The sequence below is a fragment of the Bipolaris oryzae genome, assembly GCF_000523455.1.
Source record: "Bipolaris oryzae ATCC 44560 unplaced genomic scaffold scaffold_56, whole genome shotgun sequence".
Taxonomy (NCBI): Eukaryota; Fungi; Ascomycota; class Dothideomycetes; order Pleosporales; family Pleosporaceae; genus Bipolaris; species Bipolaris oryzae.
In genome coordinates this window covers 73,612-91,704 of record NW_006911332.1, presented here as the reverse complement: position 1 = coordinate 91,704, position 18,093 = coordinate 73,612, and the positions used below count along the sequence as shown (strand labels likewise).

At 53.9% G+C, this 18,093-nt stretch overlaps 7 protein-coding genes across 7 annotated transcripts; 2 read left to right on the top strand and 5 right to left on the bottom strand.

Annotated features, from left to right (window-relative positions):
- Window positions 1–1,273: 1,273 nt before the first annotated feature.
- On the top strand, window positions 1,274–1,662 carry COCMIDRAFT_4905 (uncharacterized protein; the record flags this gene model as incomplete). The annotated part of the gene is made up of 2 exons (XM_007689309.1): window positions 1,274–1,307; window positions 1,358–1,662. 2 exons carry the CDS (start codon window positions 1,274–1,276, stop codon window positions 1,660–1,662), a joined length of 339 nt encoding a protein of 112 aa, XP_007687499.1.
- Window positions 1,663–2,173: 511 nt separating this feature from the next.
- On the bottom strand, window positions 2,174–2,631 carry COCMIDRAFT_36371 (uncharacterized protein; the record flags this gene model as incomplete). The annotated part of the gene is made up of 3 exons (XM_007689326.1): window positions 2,174–2,325; window positions 2,364–2,524; window positions 2,597–2,631. The coding sequence occupies 3 exons, from the start codon at window positions 2,629–2,631 to the stop codon at window positions 2,174–2,176; spliced, it is 348 nt and encodes a 115-aa protein (XP_007687516.1).
- A 1,692-nt stretch (window positions 2,632–4,323) lies between these two features.
- Window positions 4,324–4,503, bottom strand: COCMIDRAFT_94177 (uncharacterized protein; the record flags this gene model as incomplete). The annotated part of the gene is made up of 1 exon (XM_007689350.1): window positions 4,324–4,503. The coding sequence occupies one exon, from the start codon at window positions 4,501–4,503 to the stop codon at window positions 4,324–4,326; it is 180 nt and encodes a 59-aa protein (XP_007687540.1).
- Window positions 4,504–6,808: 2,305 nt separating this feature from the next.
- COCMIDRAFT_94077 (uncharacterized protein) lies at window positions 6,809–8,649 on the bottom strand (the record flags this gene model as incomplete). The annotated part of the gene is made up of 2 exons (XM_007689349.1): window positions 6,809–8,427; window positions 8,550–8,649. 2 exons carry the CDS (start codon window positions 8,647–8,649, stop codon window positions 6,809–6,811), a joined length of 1,719 nt encoding a protein of 572 aa, XP_007687539.1.
- A 527-nt stretch (window positions 8,650–9,176) lies between these two features.
- COCMIDRAFT_25940 (uncharacterized protein) lies at window positions 9,177–9,746 on the bottom strand (the record flags this gene model as incomplete). Its single annotated transcript, XM_007689318.1, has 1 exon — window positions 9,177–9,746. The coding sequence occupies one exon, from the start codon at window positions 9,744–9,746 to the stop codon at window positions 9,177–9,179; it is 570 nt and encodes a 189-aa protein (XP_007687508.1).
- A 38-nt stretch (window positions 9,747–9,784) lies between these two features.
- COCMIDRAFT_36368 (uncharacterized protein) lies at window positions 9,785–11,264 on the top strand (the record flags this gene model as incomplete). The annotated part of the gene is made up of 2 exons (XM_007689325.1): window positions 9,785–9,792; window positions 11,018–11,264. 2 exons carry the CDS (start codon window positions 9,785–9,787, stop codon window positions 11,262–11,264), a joined length of 255 nt encoding a protein of 84 aa, XP_007687515.1.
- Window positions 11,265–17,066: 5,802 nt separating this feature from the next.
- Window positions 17,067–17,282, bottom strand: COCMIDRAFT_94044 (uncharacterized protein; the record flags this gene model as incomplete). The annotated part of the gene is made up of 1 exon (XM_007689348.1): window positions 17,067–17,282. A coding segment is annotated over one exon (216 nt), but the record flags the coding sequence as incomplete, so codon positions are not given.
- Window positions 17,283–18,093: the final 811 nt, after the last annotated feature.

The following is an 18,093-nucleotide window of genomic DNA, read 5'->3' as shown; positions in this document are numbered from 1 at the left end:
TGTTGACGCGAGTATGATGAAGCGATGATGAGTGTGTGTCGTCAAAGTTTCTGAATCCGGCTCTCTCTCTCTCTCTCTCTCTCGTATTTTGATTATCGATGAAGAAAAAAGTATATCGAGGAAACGAAATAGTGAGACAAGTGGCGTCACTTACTACACATACACACGCACACATGCACATTGTTTTTTTTCATTTGCCCCCCCCCGTGTTCGATTCGACGAAATGGGCGGCGTGTGTGTGTGTGTGTGTATATGCAACACAGTTCCGTATTCAACGCAATTTGCAATTTCCTCTTTTGGAAAAGACACTGGTCTACGCCGCTTTAGGAAAGACGGGCTGATCGGATCAAGCCTGCACTTGGGTTTCAAACAATTGTTGAATGTGTCCGGGGAAGCGGGGGAGGGATATATCGCTTATCAAACAGATAGCCCGTTTCAACGACAAAGGAGATTTACAGTCGCCAATTACCGTCGTTTGTGGTGTGAGCTTACCCTACAATGGCGTGATACGTATCCGGCACCAATGCCAAGATAGGAAATACGGGATAGGTGGTGGGCAGATAGATGTGCACAGTAAAGGCTAGACCATGTCAATAATGGGGGAGATGTTATATCTGCTTGACAGGATGATAATGCTGCAGCGTGCATTTGCGGATGCAGCTACGCTATCAGTCATGTGTGGCCATGGTTAGTTAGTCCTGCACATACTGCTTGCCCAATTCAATGCAGCCGGGTGAGGCTGACCAGGCCGCTCTACTGGGTGTATTCTTCCACCGTTTACGCGGCAAGGCTGAGTGGAGAATTTATCCGGATTGCCGTATTCGGTAATATACGATCGGCAGTGGTGGTACCTGCATTCTCCAGATGTACGTCATGACCGCCCGTGACGAGTCTAAGCACAAGTGTTGACCCCAGAAAAGATCTACCTTTGTTTTTTTTTGGTTTTTTTGCGGAGCCCCGTGATCGTTACAAAAAAAGGGTACGTTTGGATATGTGGGGAGGCAGATTTTGGGGGTATTCGGCAATTGAGTGGAATTTTTGTGGGCATGGGTACGATGACGACAATATCAGTGGTGGATTAAGTTGCGAGCAGCGAAGATCCATGGAAACAGTGGTGCGGCCATCTTGGTTGACGTCGCTTGGGCTTGCACTTGCGCACGGGTGGGTCAGCCACTCCCCCTTGTCATCACAAACTGGTTGACGTGCCACGTCTGGGGTTGCCCGTCTGGGGAACTGTAACCACCGTTCCCGAGTCTTGTCAGCAACACCTGACATGTCCAAAAGCCTTCGCTCCAAGCTGTGCCTTGGTAAAACACGTCGGGACTTTCCTAGTTTGTCTAGCTAACCATATCCAAAGAGGGCTTGCGGGGTAAAGGTCCAGTGGGGAAGCTAATCAACGTTCCGCTCGCTGGTGGTTGCACCATGTCTGGAACACAAATAGGCTTAGTAGCAGTAAAAACTTGGAACGACCTCGTCGCCAATTTGGAGATCTTCAGGGTTTCGGCGTCACTTGGATGTCTCGACACGTGGGGACCAGGAAGCCTTTCAGTGATAATGAAGCCACCGCGTGAGCAAGGGCCGAGGACAAGCAGGTCGGACCGCACACCTAAAAGTCTCATCCGAAGCATTTCAGCGCCCCTGGCTCTTGGGCTTCACATGTAACGGCAGCAGCTACGCACGTAGGCTCGCCGCCCAACACGAGATACTACACAAGTGCTCTCATGACTCGTTTATCCTTCCGGGCATGCGCCAGGCAGAGTTGGAGCAAGGAGCGTGGCCAGCTGCCAGGCAGTGCGTTTTTTCGGTTCCCATCGCAGCTTACCCCAACACCATTCGCATTCGTGAGTTCAGCGCCCGACGAGCGCGCAATTAGTGGCTTAGTTCAGTCATCGTCCTACCCCTTGCCTGTAAGAATGAAACACGTCGCTCGATGGCTGAGTATAACTATACGCGGTTGAGATCAATTGTATTATTGTACTGCATACAACATGTTCGAACGTGCCGCGTAAGGTGAGTTCGGGGGCGCGCGGTACTGACTTGTGGGGGAAACCCCTGTTGCTGCAACGTCTGAAGCACCTGATCCTGAGAAACCTTCCGTCTGTCAGAAATCGTCCAAGAAAAATTCAGGGTCGGTAATAAAACATGGCATAATTCCGGAGTTTACTCCGTATGCTTAAAACAGAATCTCAGCTTCCCTGGACAAGGAGGCCTGTCCCAGATAAATGCCATGCCACCTGAGGCCGGGGAAGCGCTTCCTAGTCGTAGGTTGCGCCTTGTCGGTAGGGTACCAGGAAACGGCGTCTCCTTTGGATCCAAGCCACATGTCTTGCATGCCACCAAATCAAGTCGTCTTTCCCCCCCACCAACTGGCATCGTCGTTGCCTCGTACTCGATAATTAATATCCGAGATCTCTTCAACTTGCGATGCCGGCTGCACCTGGTCAAGTTCGATTGGGTGTCATACTTACCCTTTATCGCAGGGCTCGTGGGCGCGACATGGACCGAGTCAGGTGCACGACCGAGTCTGTGAATCGTAAAGGGTACTCACGATCGAGAACGTCATGCCGGGAAATCAGCTCTTGGGACCATAGCATACTTCAGACACGGGGCTTTGAGCAGTCCATTGCCCATGTGTTCGTATCAGAGAAGCCTCGGTGTTTGCGAAAAATAGCCGAAAGTACTTTGGGTGTACTTGTTCGGTGCAGGCCTATCCCGGCCCAATCGTACTCACCGCCGAGAGAGGTTCATGAACACATGTTATGGGATCCCTCGTCATGGAACCTCGGACGTTTGAGCGTTGCTGAGGCCACCATAGGCCGGTAACTTTGATCCATTGTTGTAGTCAATGGGCCAGTGTGTGAAAACAAGTCGTCCGAGTTGGTGTGGAGGCTGGGGGGGGGGCTGAATGACGTAGGCTATGGAGGATTGTAGGCGACGTAGGGCTAGATCCGGCCTTGGCATAGATCTATCCAAGTGGAGTCTACATCTGTCTGTTACTAAGAGTAGGGAAGAAAAAGACGAACAATCTTGGTAGGTCTCGTGTTGTCAACACGGCCGCTCATGTGGTTCTGATTAGGATGTTCGCGATGATCCATCGAGATACAACTGCAAGATCTCCCTGAAAGTTTGTGGGGATCGCGATCGAGTCCACAGACCATCTGACTAGGCGGATGTCAAACGGCGCTTGATGTTAGCAATGCTATCAATCAAGAGGTGCCAATTGCATTCGAGACCATGGAGCTAAAGCTATAACATTGTCACTGGCCAAGCGCCTGTCTCAAGCTAGAGGGTGACGTAGAAGATACTAAATAACAGTCATTCTCAAGGAGCACGACGTCAGGGGTATTGTTTTCTTGGTTCTGTGCTTTCAAGTCACGGAGCCCTCGATGGCCCGGGAAGATTAATATGTATATGCTCTTGGAGCAAAACCTTCCGAAGTGGAGCTTGCATAATATTGCGTCAATAGCCTTTTTGTAATGGCGCCTGTGGATGCGGTGAGACAAAGACTATTAGACTTGCATATACTTTGTTGTAAGAAAAGACAATGAAACTCCCAAGAGTTGGGGTATATGGTCAGCTTTCGGAACGCCCTTGGTACTTGTCAAAGAAGGGGTAGCATGTGGTGCCAAGCAGAGTGGTCAATTGATAATGAGGCGGTAGGGCCGAAGACTCATGGTACTGGTGAGCAACGGCGTCAGCGCGCCGAGGAGGGGGTGGGGCAAATGTGTGTGTGTGTGTGTGTGTGTGTGTGTGTGTGTGTGTGTGTGTGTGGAGGGCTTGATGTAAGTATCCTGGCACCCTGTCTGTTGCTCCGGAAGCGGTAGATGGTACCGCGAACTGGAGTGATAAGCCGTAGTATGCGAGATGAGTGGCTTGGGCTAGGTCCTGTTGTCTCTCAAGAGTCGCAGGCTGTGAAGTGATGATCGTAAGCGGTGTAATGCGGCATGTATTGACGGGAGATGCTGGCGCTGTGTAATACTCCGTGTGTCCAGTCAATGGGGTATGAAGCCGCGGCCACGACGCTTGAGCAGGGCAAAAGCCGACGGTGGTGTCGACGGCGCAGGCGGGCAGGCTGTGTGGAGTATTGCTTTGCCGCCTGGCGGCAGTTGATTATCGCCCGCTTCAATTGTAGTAGTACTCAGACAAGCATTTCAACATGTTATTAGTCGAATGCGAGTGCAGGACGCCACGCCAGATCTGCATGGAGCAGTAATTGGCACAAAAAGAGGGCACGTCACCAGCGTATGGATGGATGGATGGATGTATACGACGACGACGACAACGACCAACCTGTGGAATGGGACAATGTGTGACAATGCGAGTTCATGTGACGAGCAATGTCGCCTGGATTGCACGGGAGCAACAAATAAAAGGGCGGACAGGGCCGGTCCCAGGTGATTGCCAACCGTAGCGAGGAGCGGTTGCGACGATCACGGTGACGGCGACGACGAATGTCAGCGTATTACCAGACAGAGGCTTGACACAAGTATAGCCAGGGAGCATTTTGCGTGGCGGAAGGGGCCTTGTACATGAGGCTGAATCATCTTCAAGATAACTCGTCGAGTATGGCTTCAGATGACCACTCGCAGGCGCTAAACTGCCAGCGCATCAACCTCCAGACCGACTTGGTTGCCGCGGGGTAGTTGCTGCGGGTGCCTGATAGAGCACTTCCGTCCGCCAATGCAGACACAGAGGATTGTTTTTTAGCATCCAGATGATCAAACGCCCTCCGGGGGAGGGAGGCAAGTGGTAGAGGGTGCGCGTCAACAATGCGGGTTGACTGGGTCCGCCCGCTGAGCTGAGCCCGTACGATCCGGGGTGGATGTTCCCATTTGCTGAACCAAGGTGAAGGGGAAGATTGGCGAGACGGTTATCCGCAAGTCAGCTGGCGAGGCTTGCGTAGGCAGATGGCAAGGCAATAGAGTGCTATACAGTAGTGAGGGGCGACGAAGCAAAAGTAGTCGAGGACAGGGCAGGACAAGCGGCGGGGAGATGGGGGAGGGGGGGGGGCGCGTGGGAGTCATTGCAAGCATGACGTTGTGTGTGAGTGGGCGCAAGCGGGATGAATAGAGCGGACATTAAGCATGTCACTGTCGTCCATTCCGGAGACGCCTTGCTTGATTGCGCAGAAAGCCCGTTGTTGTGGTTGATGGACACGGTGTCGTGGGCAAAGGAGGACAAAGCTGTGTGTGTGTGGGAGTGTGTCATGGGCGAGTGCAGTCGGCTTGGGCTCGCAGCCTGCGCCTGCCTCTGCCTGCGCCTACGCCTGCGCCATAAGGCTGATGAGCATGAGCATGAGCGGTGCGGCGTGCAGAAGCAGCAGCAACAGTCGAGTCTCGCCCGCCGCCGATCCCACCATGATGCACGTCAAACAATTGCTGGCGTATATCGAGTGCAGCCTGTGTTTCATGCGACACGACCTCCTGATTGCCCACGGTCATACTCCCAAGTAAGTAACTAACCAAGTACACAGACATGAGCTATCCTGCCCTTCCGGTGATGAGTCGCAGTCGGTGCAGCACAGGTGAGGCACGCCGTCTCAACACCGCAGTTGGACAGGAAGCCGGCCCGAACAAAGGCGGGAACCGGTTTGGCAGATAGACACTGGCCCGCGACGGCCTCGACTGCTAGTGCCAGAGGTAATTTGTGAGGCGCAGCTTCGTCATAAAATAGACCAAGTGCTGGCTGTTCACTATTACCCATATATGTCACCCTGGGCCAAGAGCTATCTACATTGGTAATAAGTGAGCCCGTTACTCATGTACACACACACACACACACATACATCCCCGCCCCCCCCCCTCTCCCAACGGCCGTCCACGGTTGCCTTGTTACAATAGATGACAAAGTTATAAGTCATGACATGTGTTGCATGCCATGGGTGGTATTTCAGCGCGCGCGCCGCAGGGAAGCCTACATCAAAGCGTGCATAAGCGCTCGTCTGGGCTACCTAGCTCTGGTAGATGATACGGAAGAGCGGTAAAGACGCCTGCCAAACAAACGGCTCCAAACCGAGCATGTGTCTCTTTTGTTGGGACTTTGAATCCCTGGACACCTGACATTGCGACAGAAATCAATCAAAAAACTACCCCAAGCAAGTATTGCCTCGGTGTCTCGTGCATCGCCTCACCGGCGGCCCCTCCCCATCCCCCATCATATCACCCATCACAAGTCACCGAAAAAGATACGCACGTGCAATGCAGGGTCGAACGTTTGAGTAATGTAAAAATCCGCTTTTTGTCATTAAGTACCTATGTAGGCAAATACCTGCTATCTTTCATGCGAGGTTATTTCCATCATCGGGCAGCTCCGCAAAAGCCGTCCCATTCCAGGGTATAGTGGCTCGGGCAAACAGCCCGATAAAAGTACAGTCCAGGTGATAGTAGTAGTAGTAGTACAGACCAGATAGGCGTGAGCCGTGACCCCATCTTCCACATACAGAAGACGCAATCCCATGTCAAACGCAATGACTGCATGAAAGAAATTCGTAGCCTCGTCGGGCCCATACTCAAAGCCCTGATGGTATCAGAAGTTTTTTTGGGTTGAACATTACCCCAGATCGGCTGGCCCGCCCTTGAGTCGACTCGACTGGGCGGCCCGCCAAACAATAAAAAAAAAGTCTGGAACAAAAAAATAAAAAATAAGAGACGGGCAGCAAGTTAGGTAGAATAGAGAACAAAAAAAACAAACCGAAAAAAAGAAGAAGAAGAAGAGCATAATTAAAACACAAAAACGCCCTGGTTCAATGCCAAACCATAGATGCCGCTAGAAGTGCAAACGTTGAAAAGCAAAAAAGAATGATGCTTGACTACCATCCAGACTTGTGGTAATCGCCAAGCCCAGAGTCGAAGAACTGGTTGTACGTGCTGCTGGGCTTGCTGTCATCCTTGAAGGCCGATGATTTGGCTTGCGATTGTTGCTCGTTGTTGCTGTTGTTGAGGCCCTTGACGTCGCCGGTCGTCATTGCTCGGCGTAGGCCAGGCAGGTTCGCAGCGCTCTGTTGGCGCTTTGCGACTGCGTTGGTGGTGGCATTCTTCTGTTGCCTTTCCCATAGTAGGTTTTGCCTCAAGCTTCCAGTCAACTCAGAGGTCAGCATGTTGCGCCTTGTCGTCTTGGGAGACATGGCAGGTGGGTGCACGTTGGACGTGGTCATGATGATGGGCTTGGGGCGAGAGGCCTGGGATCGCATCATCATCAGACCACTGTCCTCGTGGGGTGAGTTGCCGGTAGAGGGGCCGTTTGGTGTCGATGTGCGGGATCGACGGATGGCAGGGGATGATCGGGATGCGGCGTTCTGGAGCGCCAATGCACGGTCATCCTGATGAAGAGCGGTGGTGAGGAGCGATCGACGCGAGGTGAGGTCAGGCTTGGAGTCGACCCGCTGGAACAGGGGAGTGCGGTCAGCAACACTGGGAGGACCGCTCTCTTCGTTGTCGTCGTCCTCCCAGTCGTCGTCATCAGAGTCCTCCTCCTCAATGGCGCTCTCGTCAATGTCATCCTCACTGTCACTCTCAATGGCCGCCTCGCTTTCAGAGGTGGCGTCTTGGAAGGTGCGCGTGCTGACTTCGGTCTTGAACGAAGTCGTCTTGCGCATGGGGGCAGCAGCCTTGCGCAGGTGCTCGGTGAGGGAGCTGCGCTGGGCCATGGAGTAGGCCTCGAAGGAGCTGCAGTTCTCCTCCTCGGAGGATCCGCCGAGGGTGAACATGGGCTGCCTCTTCTTGGTGCTGTCAGCCTTTGCGGGCAGCGGCTTGGTGATGAAGCTCGACGTCTTCTTGAGGATGGGGGTGGGGTTGAGGTTAGTGCTCGAGCGAATCGAGGTGGAGATGTGGCCAGGCTCGAAACCGCGGACGACGCTGTGCTCGCTCACGTCGGTCGAGGTGCTAGCCTCTGAGCCGACTGCAGGGCTCATGAGGTCGCAGCCGACGCTGGTGGCGACGGTCGATGTCGAGGCTTCGGGAATGGGGCGGGCGTGCGAGGGGGGAGTGGCGCTGCGAGGCGTCGTGTCTTCCTCGGCTGGCTTGAGCTCGGGTATCGGGGCGGCGAGCTCGGCTGGGAGAGGCGAGAGGGGCTCAATGAATTTCTTCTCCTGTATTGAGTTGACGACCTTTTCGAGGCCAATGGGAGTCATGTGCTTGCCACGGGCATGGCTGGTTGCCGAGTCGTGGCGGCGGAGGTCGGGGCGTGAGGCGGAGAGGTCTGAGCGGGAGGTGGAGGTGATTGCGCTGTCCAGATTGGACTCGTCGGAAGCGACGCTGGTGGAGAGTTCGGGTACGTCCGGGGCGCTGCTTGACAGCCGACGACCTAGCGACCAACGGGATGATGTGAGCGAATCAGGCTGGCAGCAAAACGTCTCGCGAGACCAAAGACGCCATGCCATGTTCTCGTAGCGCTTGCCGTCTTCCATGGCTGGGGAGCATCGCGCAAATACTGTTGCAGCTGTGTTAGTGCATGTGTCTATGGTGGTGAGTGAGGCTGCTGTCCAGCTGCAGCTCCCGGCGGGCTGGGTGTGCAGTGGGTTGCAGTGGCTCGGTCGTGCATGGTTTACTCACCAGACCAGAGGCCAAAGAGGTTCTCTGTGCTGCTGGTTTCGATGGTGCGCATGGAGCTGGGCTCGACGCGCACAATGGGCCTTTCCGCGCGGAGAGGCATGTCTTTGGAGTGTGGAGGTTAAGAGTAGAGGAGCGAGTGTCGGTGGTCGTGGGACGGGGATTTGTGGGGGGGGGAGTTGCAGTGGGGACGGCGTGGTTCCGTGGTCGTGGTTCTTGGAGGTGGGCGGTGGGCGGTTTACTTTAGTTGCGATTGCGTCAATGGGGGAGGGTTGGTGAAGAGCCGAGCAGAGGGAGTGCCGGCGGGACTAGAGGGATCGCGGAGACATGGATGGAATGCCGTGGATGGAGTTGGTGGTTTTGTTGTTGTTGTGGTGGTGGTGGTGTTGATGGTGGAAGAGGAGAGATACTGTGGGCAGTGGGTAGGTGCAGTATGTATGTGTGTGGATGTGGGTGTGTGAGAGGGCAACGTCTGGTGGCAGCACAGGTGGGAGTGGATCTGGGTATGTATAAAGCCCACAGCGTGTGCGCGGACTGCAGCGACAGGGGTGCGGCCAGAGCAAGAGCAACGACCTGGGCCACACCTCCCTTCCCTTGCACGCACCCCCCCCCCTCCCCTCCCTCCTCCCACTACCCTACCCATGCATCCCTAGCCCTAGGATAAGGGCCGCCGGAGCACCCCCCGGCAGATTGCATCCAGAGCCCGTCCGGCCTTTCTACCGCTCTTTGGCCGACTCTCACGCTGAGCCCGTGGTCCATGGCGTCAGTCTCTGCGACGCTCGTGGCCAGCTCGCCATGCCCATACGGGCGTACGGTACATGCTATACTTACTACGACATGCTGGGACGGTACGGGTGGTGGTGTAGCAGCAGCAGCAGCCTCCTCCGCCTCTCTCCTCCCACACGGCCTCCGCCTGGCCTGGCCTGGCCTGCCCTGCCCTGGAGAGAAAGGAACAACGCATCCAGGGCCCCCAACGCCACCTAGGCCAGGTGTGCCCACGGCGTGCACCCCCCCGTGTACCGCCGCCGCGCGCGTGGCTCTTGTGATGTGAATGGGTCTGCGGCTGGGCGTGGGGAGGCACATGATGTCTCGCTCGCATGCACGGCGGACGTGCGGGCTGGCCAGGTTGCGCTCCCCTTGTGGGACTTCCAGAACATGTCGCCCTGACTCGTCATGTCTACCGTCTGTCTCATGTCGCATCTCATGCCTCGCGCCTCATGCCTCATGCCATGGCCACCATGGCCACGCCCACGCCCACGCCGTTGCTGTGGCGGTCACAGCCAACCAGCCGCCCGCCGTGACATGTGCGGTGCTGACGTAGCCGCCTGGTTGCACCGTCTGCCTCCCGTCGTGGGTCTTGCTGCTTGGGTCGAGTGTTGCTCGCGGATCCGTTGCACCATGGGGCTCGTCGTCACCTGCGCCCCCGCCCCAGAAACATTACCGTGTGTGCGATACAGATACCGTACAATACCGCTGACTCAGCCCAGACGCGGCCAACCGCTTGGAAAATCTTGTGCGTGCCATGTGAGGTGCTAGCCTGCTTGCGGTATGGCGCGTCTCCCCGCGGAAGCTACCCTCGTCTTCCGCCTGCGTTCCTTTTGCTTTTCCCTCTTCGCCTCTTCCGACACTGCACACTGGCCCCTGCACGCTTCTAGCCCCCTCGAATTGTCCATTGCCCATGTGCTTGCCTCGCCCGGCAGTGCGCCTCTTTTGAACCCTGAGTCAATGGCACCAGAGAAGTACCCTCTCCACGCCCACACACACACATCCTGCCTCCACACCTCCAAACGAAGCCTCCCCCGGCCCGCCAGCCTCACCACCAAACCTAGCCATCTACTTACCCTTCTCTCGTTCTCTCTCTCTCACACACACGCACACACAAGCTCTTGACACCCGCCTTACTCACTCCGCCCCGTACTCGTTCGCTCTGTTTGCCACTCCCTGCTCGCTTCTGCCGTTTGCGCTAATCACACCCCTCCCCGCACCAGGGTACCTCCATCACGGGGTACCTGACTTCTGCCGCTCACTGGGCGGTCAAGCCGTCTAGTAGCAAGTAGCAAGCAGCAAGTAGGAGAGCACCACTCCAGGTAGCAGACGGCCGCTGCCCTCGCAACTGCCTGCCATGTGGCTCGCCCTTTGCCGCCCACCACTGCCGCCCTCATTGCCGCCATCGCTGCCATCGCTGCCATCTGGCGCACTGCCCAAAGTCATGACCCTGTGCCTGTGAATACTCGACCCATTGTTCGCCAGGTTCCTGGATGCGTTGGTCGCCCGCAGGGGTCACCGCGCACGAGGTACACGCCCCGTGTCGCCACCGGGTGAAGATGCCGGCTGTCGACAAACACTACTGCTGCTACTCTACCACAACCATTTTCCCCAGACACTCCCAGCCAGACGTCGGGGTAGCGCCATGTACCCTGCCAAGAGGGCTCTGTGCCCCCCCCCCCAGGCAAGCCCCCTCTGCCCGATAGTCCTCTGGTACCGTCCAAGTTGGCAGACATGCTACGTCAGTCGATTGCACCGCAATTTCTCGAGGTCATCTGGGGCGGCCCGCCGAATCACAAAGCCACAAAGCCATCAGGTGTGACTGCTCCTCGTCGCTACATGCGGCGTGACGCTTGTTTCATGAGTTGTACATCGGGAACTACTGTTTCGCTAGCCAAACATTGCAAATTCTACATGGCAGTGGCCCTCGATGAACCGGTGCCTGTCCGCTAATCCATCCTTGTCCATGGTTGCTGTCCCCTAAGCCACCCCAATCTCACGATGCGCGTCACCGCACTCGATGCCCAGCGACTCCAACCACACCGGTTCACATTATACATGAACATCTGCAACATCAAAAAAAGCCTTTGACGCACCCCAGCCGCTCTCGCTACATCTGGTTCATCGGATCCAAGGCCCGACACGTTCGTTTGCTTCTGTCCTATTTTCTTTTGCCCAGTCCCCAGATAACCGACCCCCTTCCAGCCTTACCGTCACCGCGGCAATATCGTCCCGAGACCGAGGCATTTAGCACAGAGGCGAAAAAAAGCAACAGTCACCAGAACTACGTCCGCGTGATCAAGTCGCGGTGTGCACTGTCGCCTTCAGCGTCTATCACTGAGTGTGTGTGTGGGGGGGGGACCACTGATATTCTGTACCATGACCTAAAGTTGGATTTGCTTTGCTATGTACAACTAGAACAATGATCCCCAGCGCACAACTCAGCTGCTAACTTTGGGTCCCGAATTTCGCTACGACTCACATGTCCCCATGGCTTTCCGATGTGCTGCTATCATCACTTACCAAACTTACTCGCCCATGTCTGACTACTACAAGACACGGCAGCGACCGACTTGACAAGACTAACCACCGTTCCACGGCGCCGTCAGCATCCCCTCGTACGCGGCATCAATGGAAATGACAGAAGAAAAAAGTATTACTCTCAAGCAACTTGGCGGAGTTTGGCTCGTAGTATAGCAGATGAACTATTCGGACCTTTTTTTACTGCATGGCCTACTATTTGTCGACGACAACGGCCCGGGCATCAAGGGTCGACTACTTTTTTTCGCCCGCTGTTACAGCACTGCTGCAAGAAATTGGCAAGATCGCCGCTTTCCACCAGATTGCTGACATGAGCCTGTGTTGTCCCGCCGCCCAAAGCAACCACCAGCATGCCGTCCGCGACTCCACAAAGTACCGTGCAAAGCCATTGTCGTTTGATTGCTCGGCACCAGCTGAAATGCATAACCCATCCTTTCGCACGCCACACAGATGTTTTTGCTCATTATTGTGCTGCTCGCCCGCGGCCTCAGGGTGGCGCGACTGTGTATTTGCAAAGAGGGCCCAAATTGCGTGCGCATCCTTCTTGTATGTATGTACACATGTATACGTACACATACCCGCCTCCAAGGTGGAGCAGGGGAATGCAACTGCAACCACAATGGCGGCTTGACAGTGCCACACCACCGGACACTTTGCTGGATGCCCATGGCCCCGACAGCTTGGATCCGGTCCTCGGTCTACCTCTTGTGGGACCGGGGCTTACACCCGCCCTCCGGAGGCGTCGCGTGGCTGTTACGTAGGAGGAGCGGCCAATCGACTGGGGGGGGGAGGGGGGTCGCTCGCAATCACCGGTCGTTGTGTCGGCTCGTCGCAACGGGCCCCCCCAGCTTTGTTGTTGTATCGTATTGTCTTGCGCGTCGAGTCCCCGACTATACATGTTCGATCTTCGAAGCACTGCTCCAAATCTGGTCCCTTTTCTGGCGAACAAAGTTGCACATCGCATCCAGTGCTCCCCTTCCTCCCACCCATAACTCCAACTCTATTCTTTAATACGACGGGAAAGGGATGCTACTCAGGTTAGATGCCTTTTGATCATCCTTTCAAAGTGCAACAATATGTACAAGCGTCGTGCATGTGACACACCCCCTCTGTGCCGCACTGTTATTACCCGAGGGTTTCAGCGACAATGTACCTACGGAATCTTACCGACAGTTGGACCTCGCTCAAAAGGACAGGAAAGCTTTCCTATCGCGGCGACAAAGCCCTTGATCAACTTCATTAGTGCACGGGGGGAGCGTTCTTCTAGTCTCCGGTCCTTGCGGCACGAATCATTTGTGAGGGATTTTACACGAATCGCATTGTCTCCTGTGCTTCCCCGTTAGCGGCGGGCTTTGCTCCCAGCGAATTGATACGGAATATGTTATGCTCACTTTTCCACCGAGCCGGGACTTCTTTGTGGCCTTCGACAAAAAAAAATCAGCCATCGTCGATTGCCCAAAGAAATCAAAGTGTTGATGCCCAAACAAGACATTTTCTCCCAGTTCCCTGGCCAGTGGGACCAGACATGCTGGGCGGCATATACACACAGACATATCCACATGGACACAGATCCAACCCCCCCAGGTCGCATCGCTTTGTCCGCGCATTGATAAACACATTGATAACCAACAAGGTCGACGAGCCCGCAGGAGACGCGGGTCGTGGGCGGCAATGTAGCAGGTCGACGGACCAAGGCGCCGGTCTCTCCGTCAAAAAGGTCACAAGCAAACCGCCATTTTGCTCATTTACGCTTTCTGGACCGGTTGAAACCTACTAGTAGCATGCTGCTCCTCTCTGCTTTCGAACCGCGCGCCGACTTTGTGAAAAGAGGAACCAACGACGCCAGTCCAGGCTCATTTACCCTGGTCCGGCGCATCGTTCACATGCACAACGCCCGCGTGCTTAGCGCAGCTCCTATGGTAACGTTCTGCTCCCACGTGTGCCCGCTTATCATCATCGTAGCTTACCCGAGCCCATCGTGGGGTCGCCGTCTTTTTTATTTTTTTTCGGCCTTTGCCTTGTGGGATTCGGCAGTGACAGATGAGGCGTTTTTTGAAGCGGGTTGATGAGGCCTCCCCCTCATTCCCCCACCCACCCACCGTACGGTATGTACCTGAAGCATATATGCACACGGCGAGAGGGGGGGACAGGGCACGCGCGCGCGCAGGCGCAGCGGCACGCAAAGCTGCAACTGCACGGCAACTTTGCTAGTTTGTCAACCCGTCCAACCCGTGTCCGGTTCCCATGTAAACCCTTTTTCTTTCTTTGCTCAAAACATTCTGCCGACTGGCCAATAGACACATGACCATTTTTTGCCCATATACAGTATTCTCCCGGAAGGATTATGCCAAAAGAGCCCCCTCGTTCGCCAACGGGGAGACCCTATCTTTTTCGACCTTCTACTTTGGGGATGGGGGGAGGGAACATTTGTTGCATAAGTCTCGTTTGTAACACTCTTTGTTTTCCTTTGACGCAGCGTGAGATAGATAGATAGAAAGAGAAAGAGAGGCAGTTCTTGCTCAACCACTTGTCGCTTTCAGCCTAGAGCCAAGCATATGCCCACTCTTTTTTTGTTCTTGTTTGCGAAATGTAACGCTTCAGGGTCTCCTTCCTTTGGATGTGTGTTGGTTCTAGTAACGGCCTTTTTCCCGAGCCGGTGGTTCATACACACACCCATATGCACACATGCACACACACACACCTCTCCTCCCAAGTATAGCTCTGGTAACACGTACAACATGCATTGCTTACTCGATCATCTGCGCCGCCCACATTCCCTTTCATCTATCTCGTGCTCCCTACTCTCTCTCTCTCTCTCTCTCTCTCGGGGAGCAAAGCAAAGCAAAGCAACCAGCAGCTACCCAAGCCGCCCCCCCCCCCATTGGCGCTGACCCAACATGCATGATCTCTAAATCTCATCATCCAGCTTTATTAATCTCTTACTTGCTGACCATTCGAGCGTTGCCTATTCCCATCACCGCTCACCCTCGCACAACGCACAAACACCCACACACCCACACACACACAGCCTTGTAACCACACCCTCGGGACTTTCCCTCCCCACCACCATTTTCTTTGGCTAGGTCACACACACCCACCCTCCTCCATGCTCCCCTGCGCACACCTTTCCCTTCCGCCTTCACCGCCCCCCTTCCCCCGCTAACAAAAAAGATACACATTATGCGGGTTTGTAGCACAAAAGGGGGAGATTACACAGTTTGCAAACGGTAAGTTAGCAATCAGGTGTGATGACTCCGAATTCGTACAAAGACAAAAAAACGAAAAGAAAAGCGAGTAGAGTGTAATCCCCCCCCCCCCTTGTATCCTGAGTGCTGATGCTCACGCTGATGATGATGATACTGCTGCTGCTGCTCATCTCAGCAAAGCAAATCCAAACGGTAACCCCCCAATGGGGATTGTTTTTTTTTCTTTGGTTCCCAGCAGCTAGAGGCTAGTCACTACATTTGTTACTTACGGTCCGAGTTTCGGTATGTGGGTTGGGTGGGCGGGTGTATAGCCGGCGGGGGGGAAAGGGATGCCTATTTTTCCCTTCGGGTGGTGGTGGTGGTGGATATGCTATATTGTTCCCTAGGCCCGAGAAGAGAAGGGTAGTATGTGTGTGTGTGTGCGTGCTGGCTGGGTGCCTTGTAATACCGGGTCCGGGTATATATGTATGTGGATATGGATATAGATTTTGGGGCGGATTAACATGGGTGCGTGGGTAAAATGAGATGAGAGGTGTGGTTGATGTATCGTTTCTATCTGGGGAAATTTCCTTTCTTTTCTCTCGGTATGCAGCCGTACGGGAATGATGGTTGATTTGAAACTTTTTGCGTATCCTTTCTTTACCCCCCGTATTGGGGTTTCCGGGGACAAAAAAAACGGTTGGATGGGTGGGTGGATGGGGGTGTAATTTACACATATCCTTCCAGCAAATAGGATACACATACTGTACACACGTGCACCGTTTGTACATATGTACTTACTGTATATATCCAACACTCTTTCAATCCCGGACACGCCCAACAACGCCTTTCCTCCATCCACGTGTGAAAGAGAAAAAAAAGAGACGGCATCTTTGATCCTTCTCGTTCTGACTCCCATCTCATTGGGACTCCCCTCCCACACCTTCCTTGACAAGAAAACGGGCGCGTGGGGGTTAAATGCAAGTCGCGAGTCGCTCATCTCACCCATTTTACACTGCTGACATCAGACGGGCGCGCCGCGCGCCTCTCCGTCCGCTCCCTTTTTTTCGTCGCGGGAGGGTAAAGATTCAAGGTATGGTAAACGGTGAGTTGCCTTTGCCCGCTGTGGGTACGTAGCTTGGCCTGCATGCGCACGTGTGCGTGTGTATGCGTGCTGGAAGAGGAGGGGGAAAATTGGTGTATGTGGTATACACAAGTCTAGTATACTAACCACGTGATATGCTTATGCGTATGTTTATGCTTCATTGTGAATGTAGGGGTGCACACGTGAGGAACGCTTTGCCCCATCTCCCCTCCCTCTCTCCCCATTCTCTTTCCATCTAGTCGCTTTGGGTAGGGAACGCGATGCGATGATGCTTATCAAGCCGTGAAATACACTATTTACGTTATACGCCTCATTTCGTTTTCGATGGCGATGGCGATGGCGATGGCGATGATCGAGTATCACATACCGCGTATAATCCCTCTCGTATCCCAACAACCAGCATACCTTAGTAAAACGTGTTACGGGGGCTACGGGGATGTGGGGTGCAGTGTGCAGCGACAGTCTGAAGGGTGAATGTCACACGCACCTTCATAATCCATATACCTTGCAAGAAAACAGATAAAAAAAGGCCCGCGATGTACAGAGTATGGGGGTTGAGATTTGTCAAGGAACGCGCTCCAGACTTGTCACCCCATAAAACGCCTATCTTTCGGGTTCCGAAGGATGTGGAACTAGGGGGGTTGACGTTGGTTCACCCTGTAGTTCGGTACTTCTTTTGTGTCTGGGGGAGGATAGGACAGGGTAGGGTAGGGATGGATGGATACACGTGCGCGTGCGACGGGACCGGGATGGAGTAGTGTGCTACCTTGTTGAGTTGTTAACTTGCCGGGACTATCTTTCCTACCGAGGGGGCGTTTGTGATCTACCGGGATGCGTGTTTTAGAAGCGGGAAGGGGGAAGGGAGGCAGGGAGGGTATACAACGTGTCTGGTAAGGATGAATGGGATGGATGGATGGGAAATGGTCACACGCGGAGTATTTTTTTCTCCGCCGCAAACATGTTCGATTCTGCGGTCTTCTCACGATTTGCACGATCGATGGAGTTTGTTGGTGATGTGTAACCTGTTTTTTGACTCGATGATTTTTGGGTTGCTTTTTTCGAAGAGCAGCTGAAGAGCAGCTGATGAGGGATGTGTGTTTCTGATGGATCGGGGATGGAGATGGAGAAGACGTCATGGTTTGAGGCGTTGATGAGAGCCGCGGGTCATGTGGTGTGGAGATAGATGGAATCGAGGTGGATGCGTTGTCTTGGTGCCGGGTACCAGGAAGAGTTGAGAACATGTTTGGGTTGATGGTGGGGTGGAGTGGTTTGCGATGACGGAAGTGGGTTTTGGTTCCTTGTTGGCGCGAGGAATTAGAAACAGGGAATGCGAGGAACGTCTTGTCAACGGCTGCAACGAAACTTTTTGACTAAATTCGTTTATCATCACGCTATATCGTGTGCACACCATATCTTGTTCACGCCATGCCTGCCCTTTACCACATTTCACAAAGTCTGTTCCAAGTTTCACTCAACCCACCATCTCATCTTTCCTCCCACTACCGTCCTCGTGCACAATGCCATATCTCGAACTATGCTCTCCACCTTCTTATCTCGTGTCTTTTAACAAAGAGCGTGACAGCATCCTCTTACCCACCTTCAAAAAAACAAACGCATGTTAATTCCTTCGTGACCGTGAGCCTAGATCCTAAAATCAAGTCAGCACATCCGTCATCCTTTTCTCTTTGTATTTGTCCAGGTCAAGGTAAAACATATGGGATTTAGAGTTAACATTTGTGTATTCATACACCCTCTTGTGACTGTAAACTTTCTTCATATCCCAGGAAGAGGAAAACTCCATTCAAGGTATTAAAGAATATTTCTCATGGCAGAAGATATGTAATCAATTTCTTTTTACGACGACGCTGTAAATCTCGCTCCAGTCACTCATAAAAGTTCCAATCTTGCTATTACTATCCTTCATTTCTAAAGTACACTCAGACCGCATAGC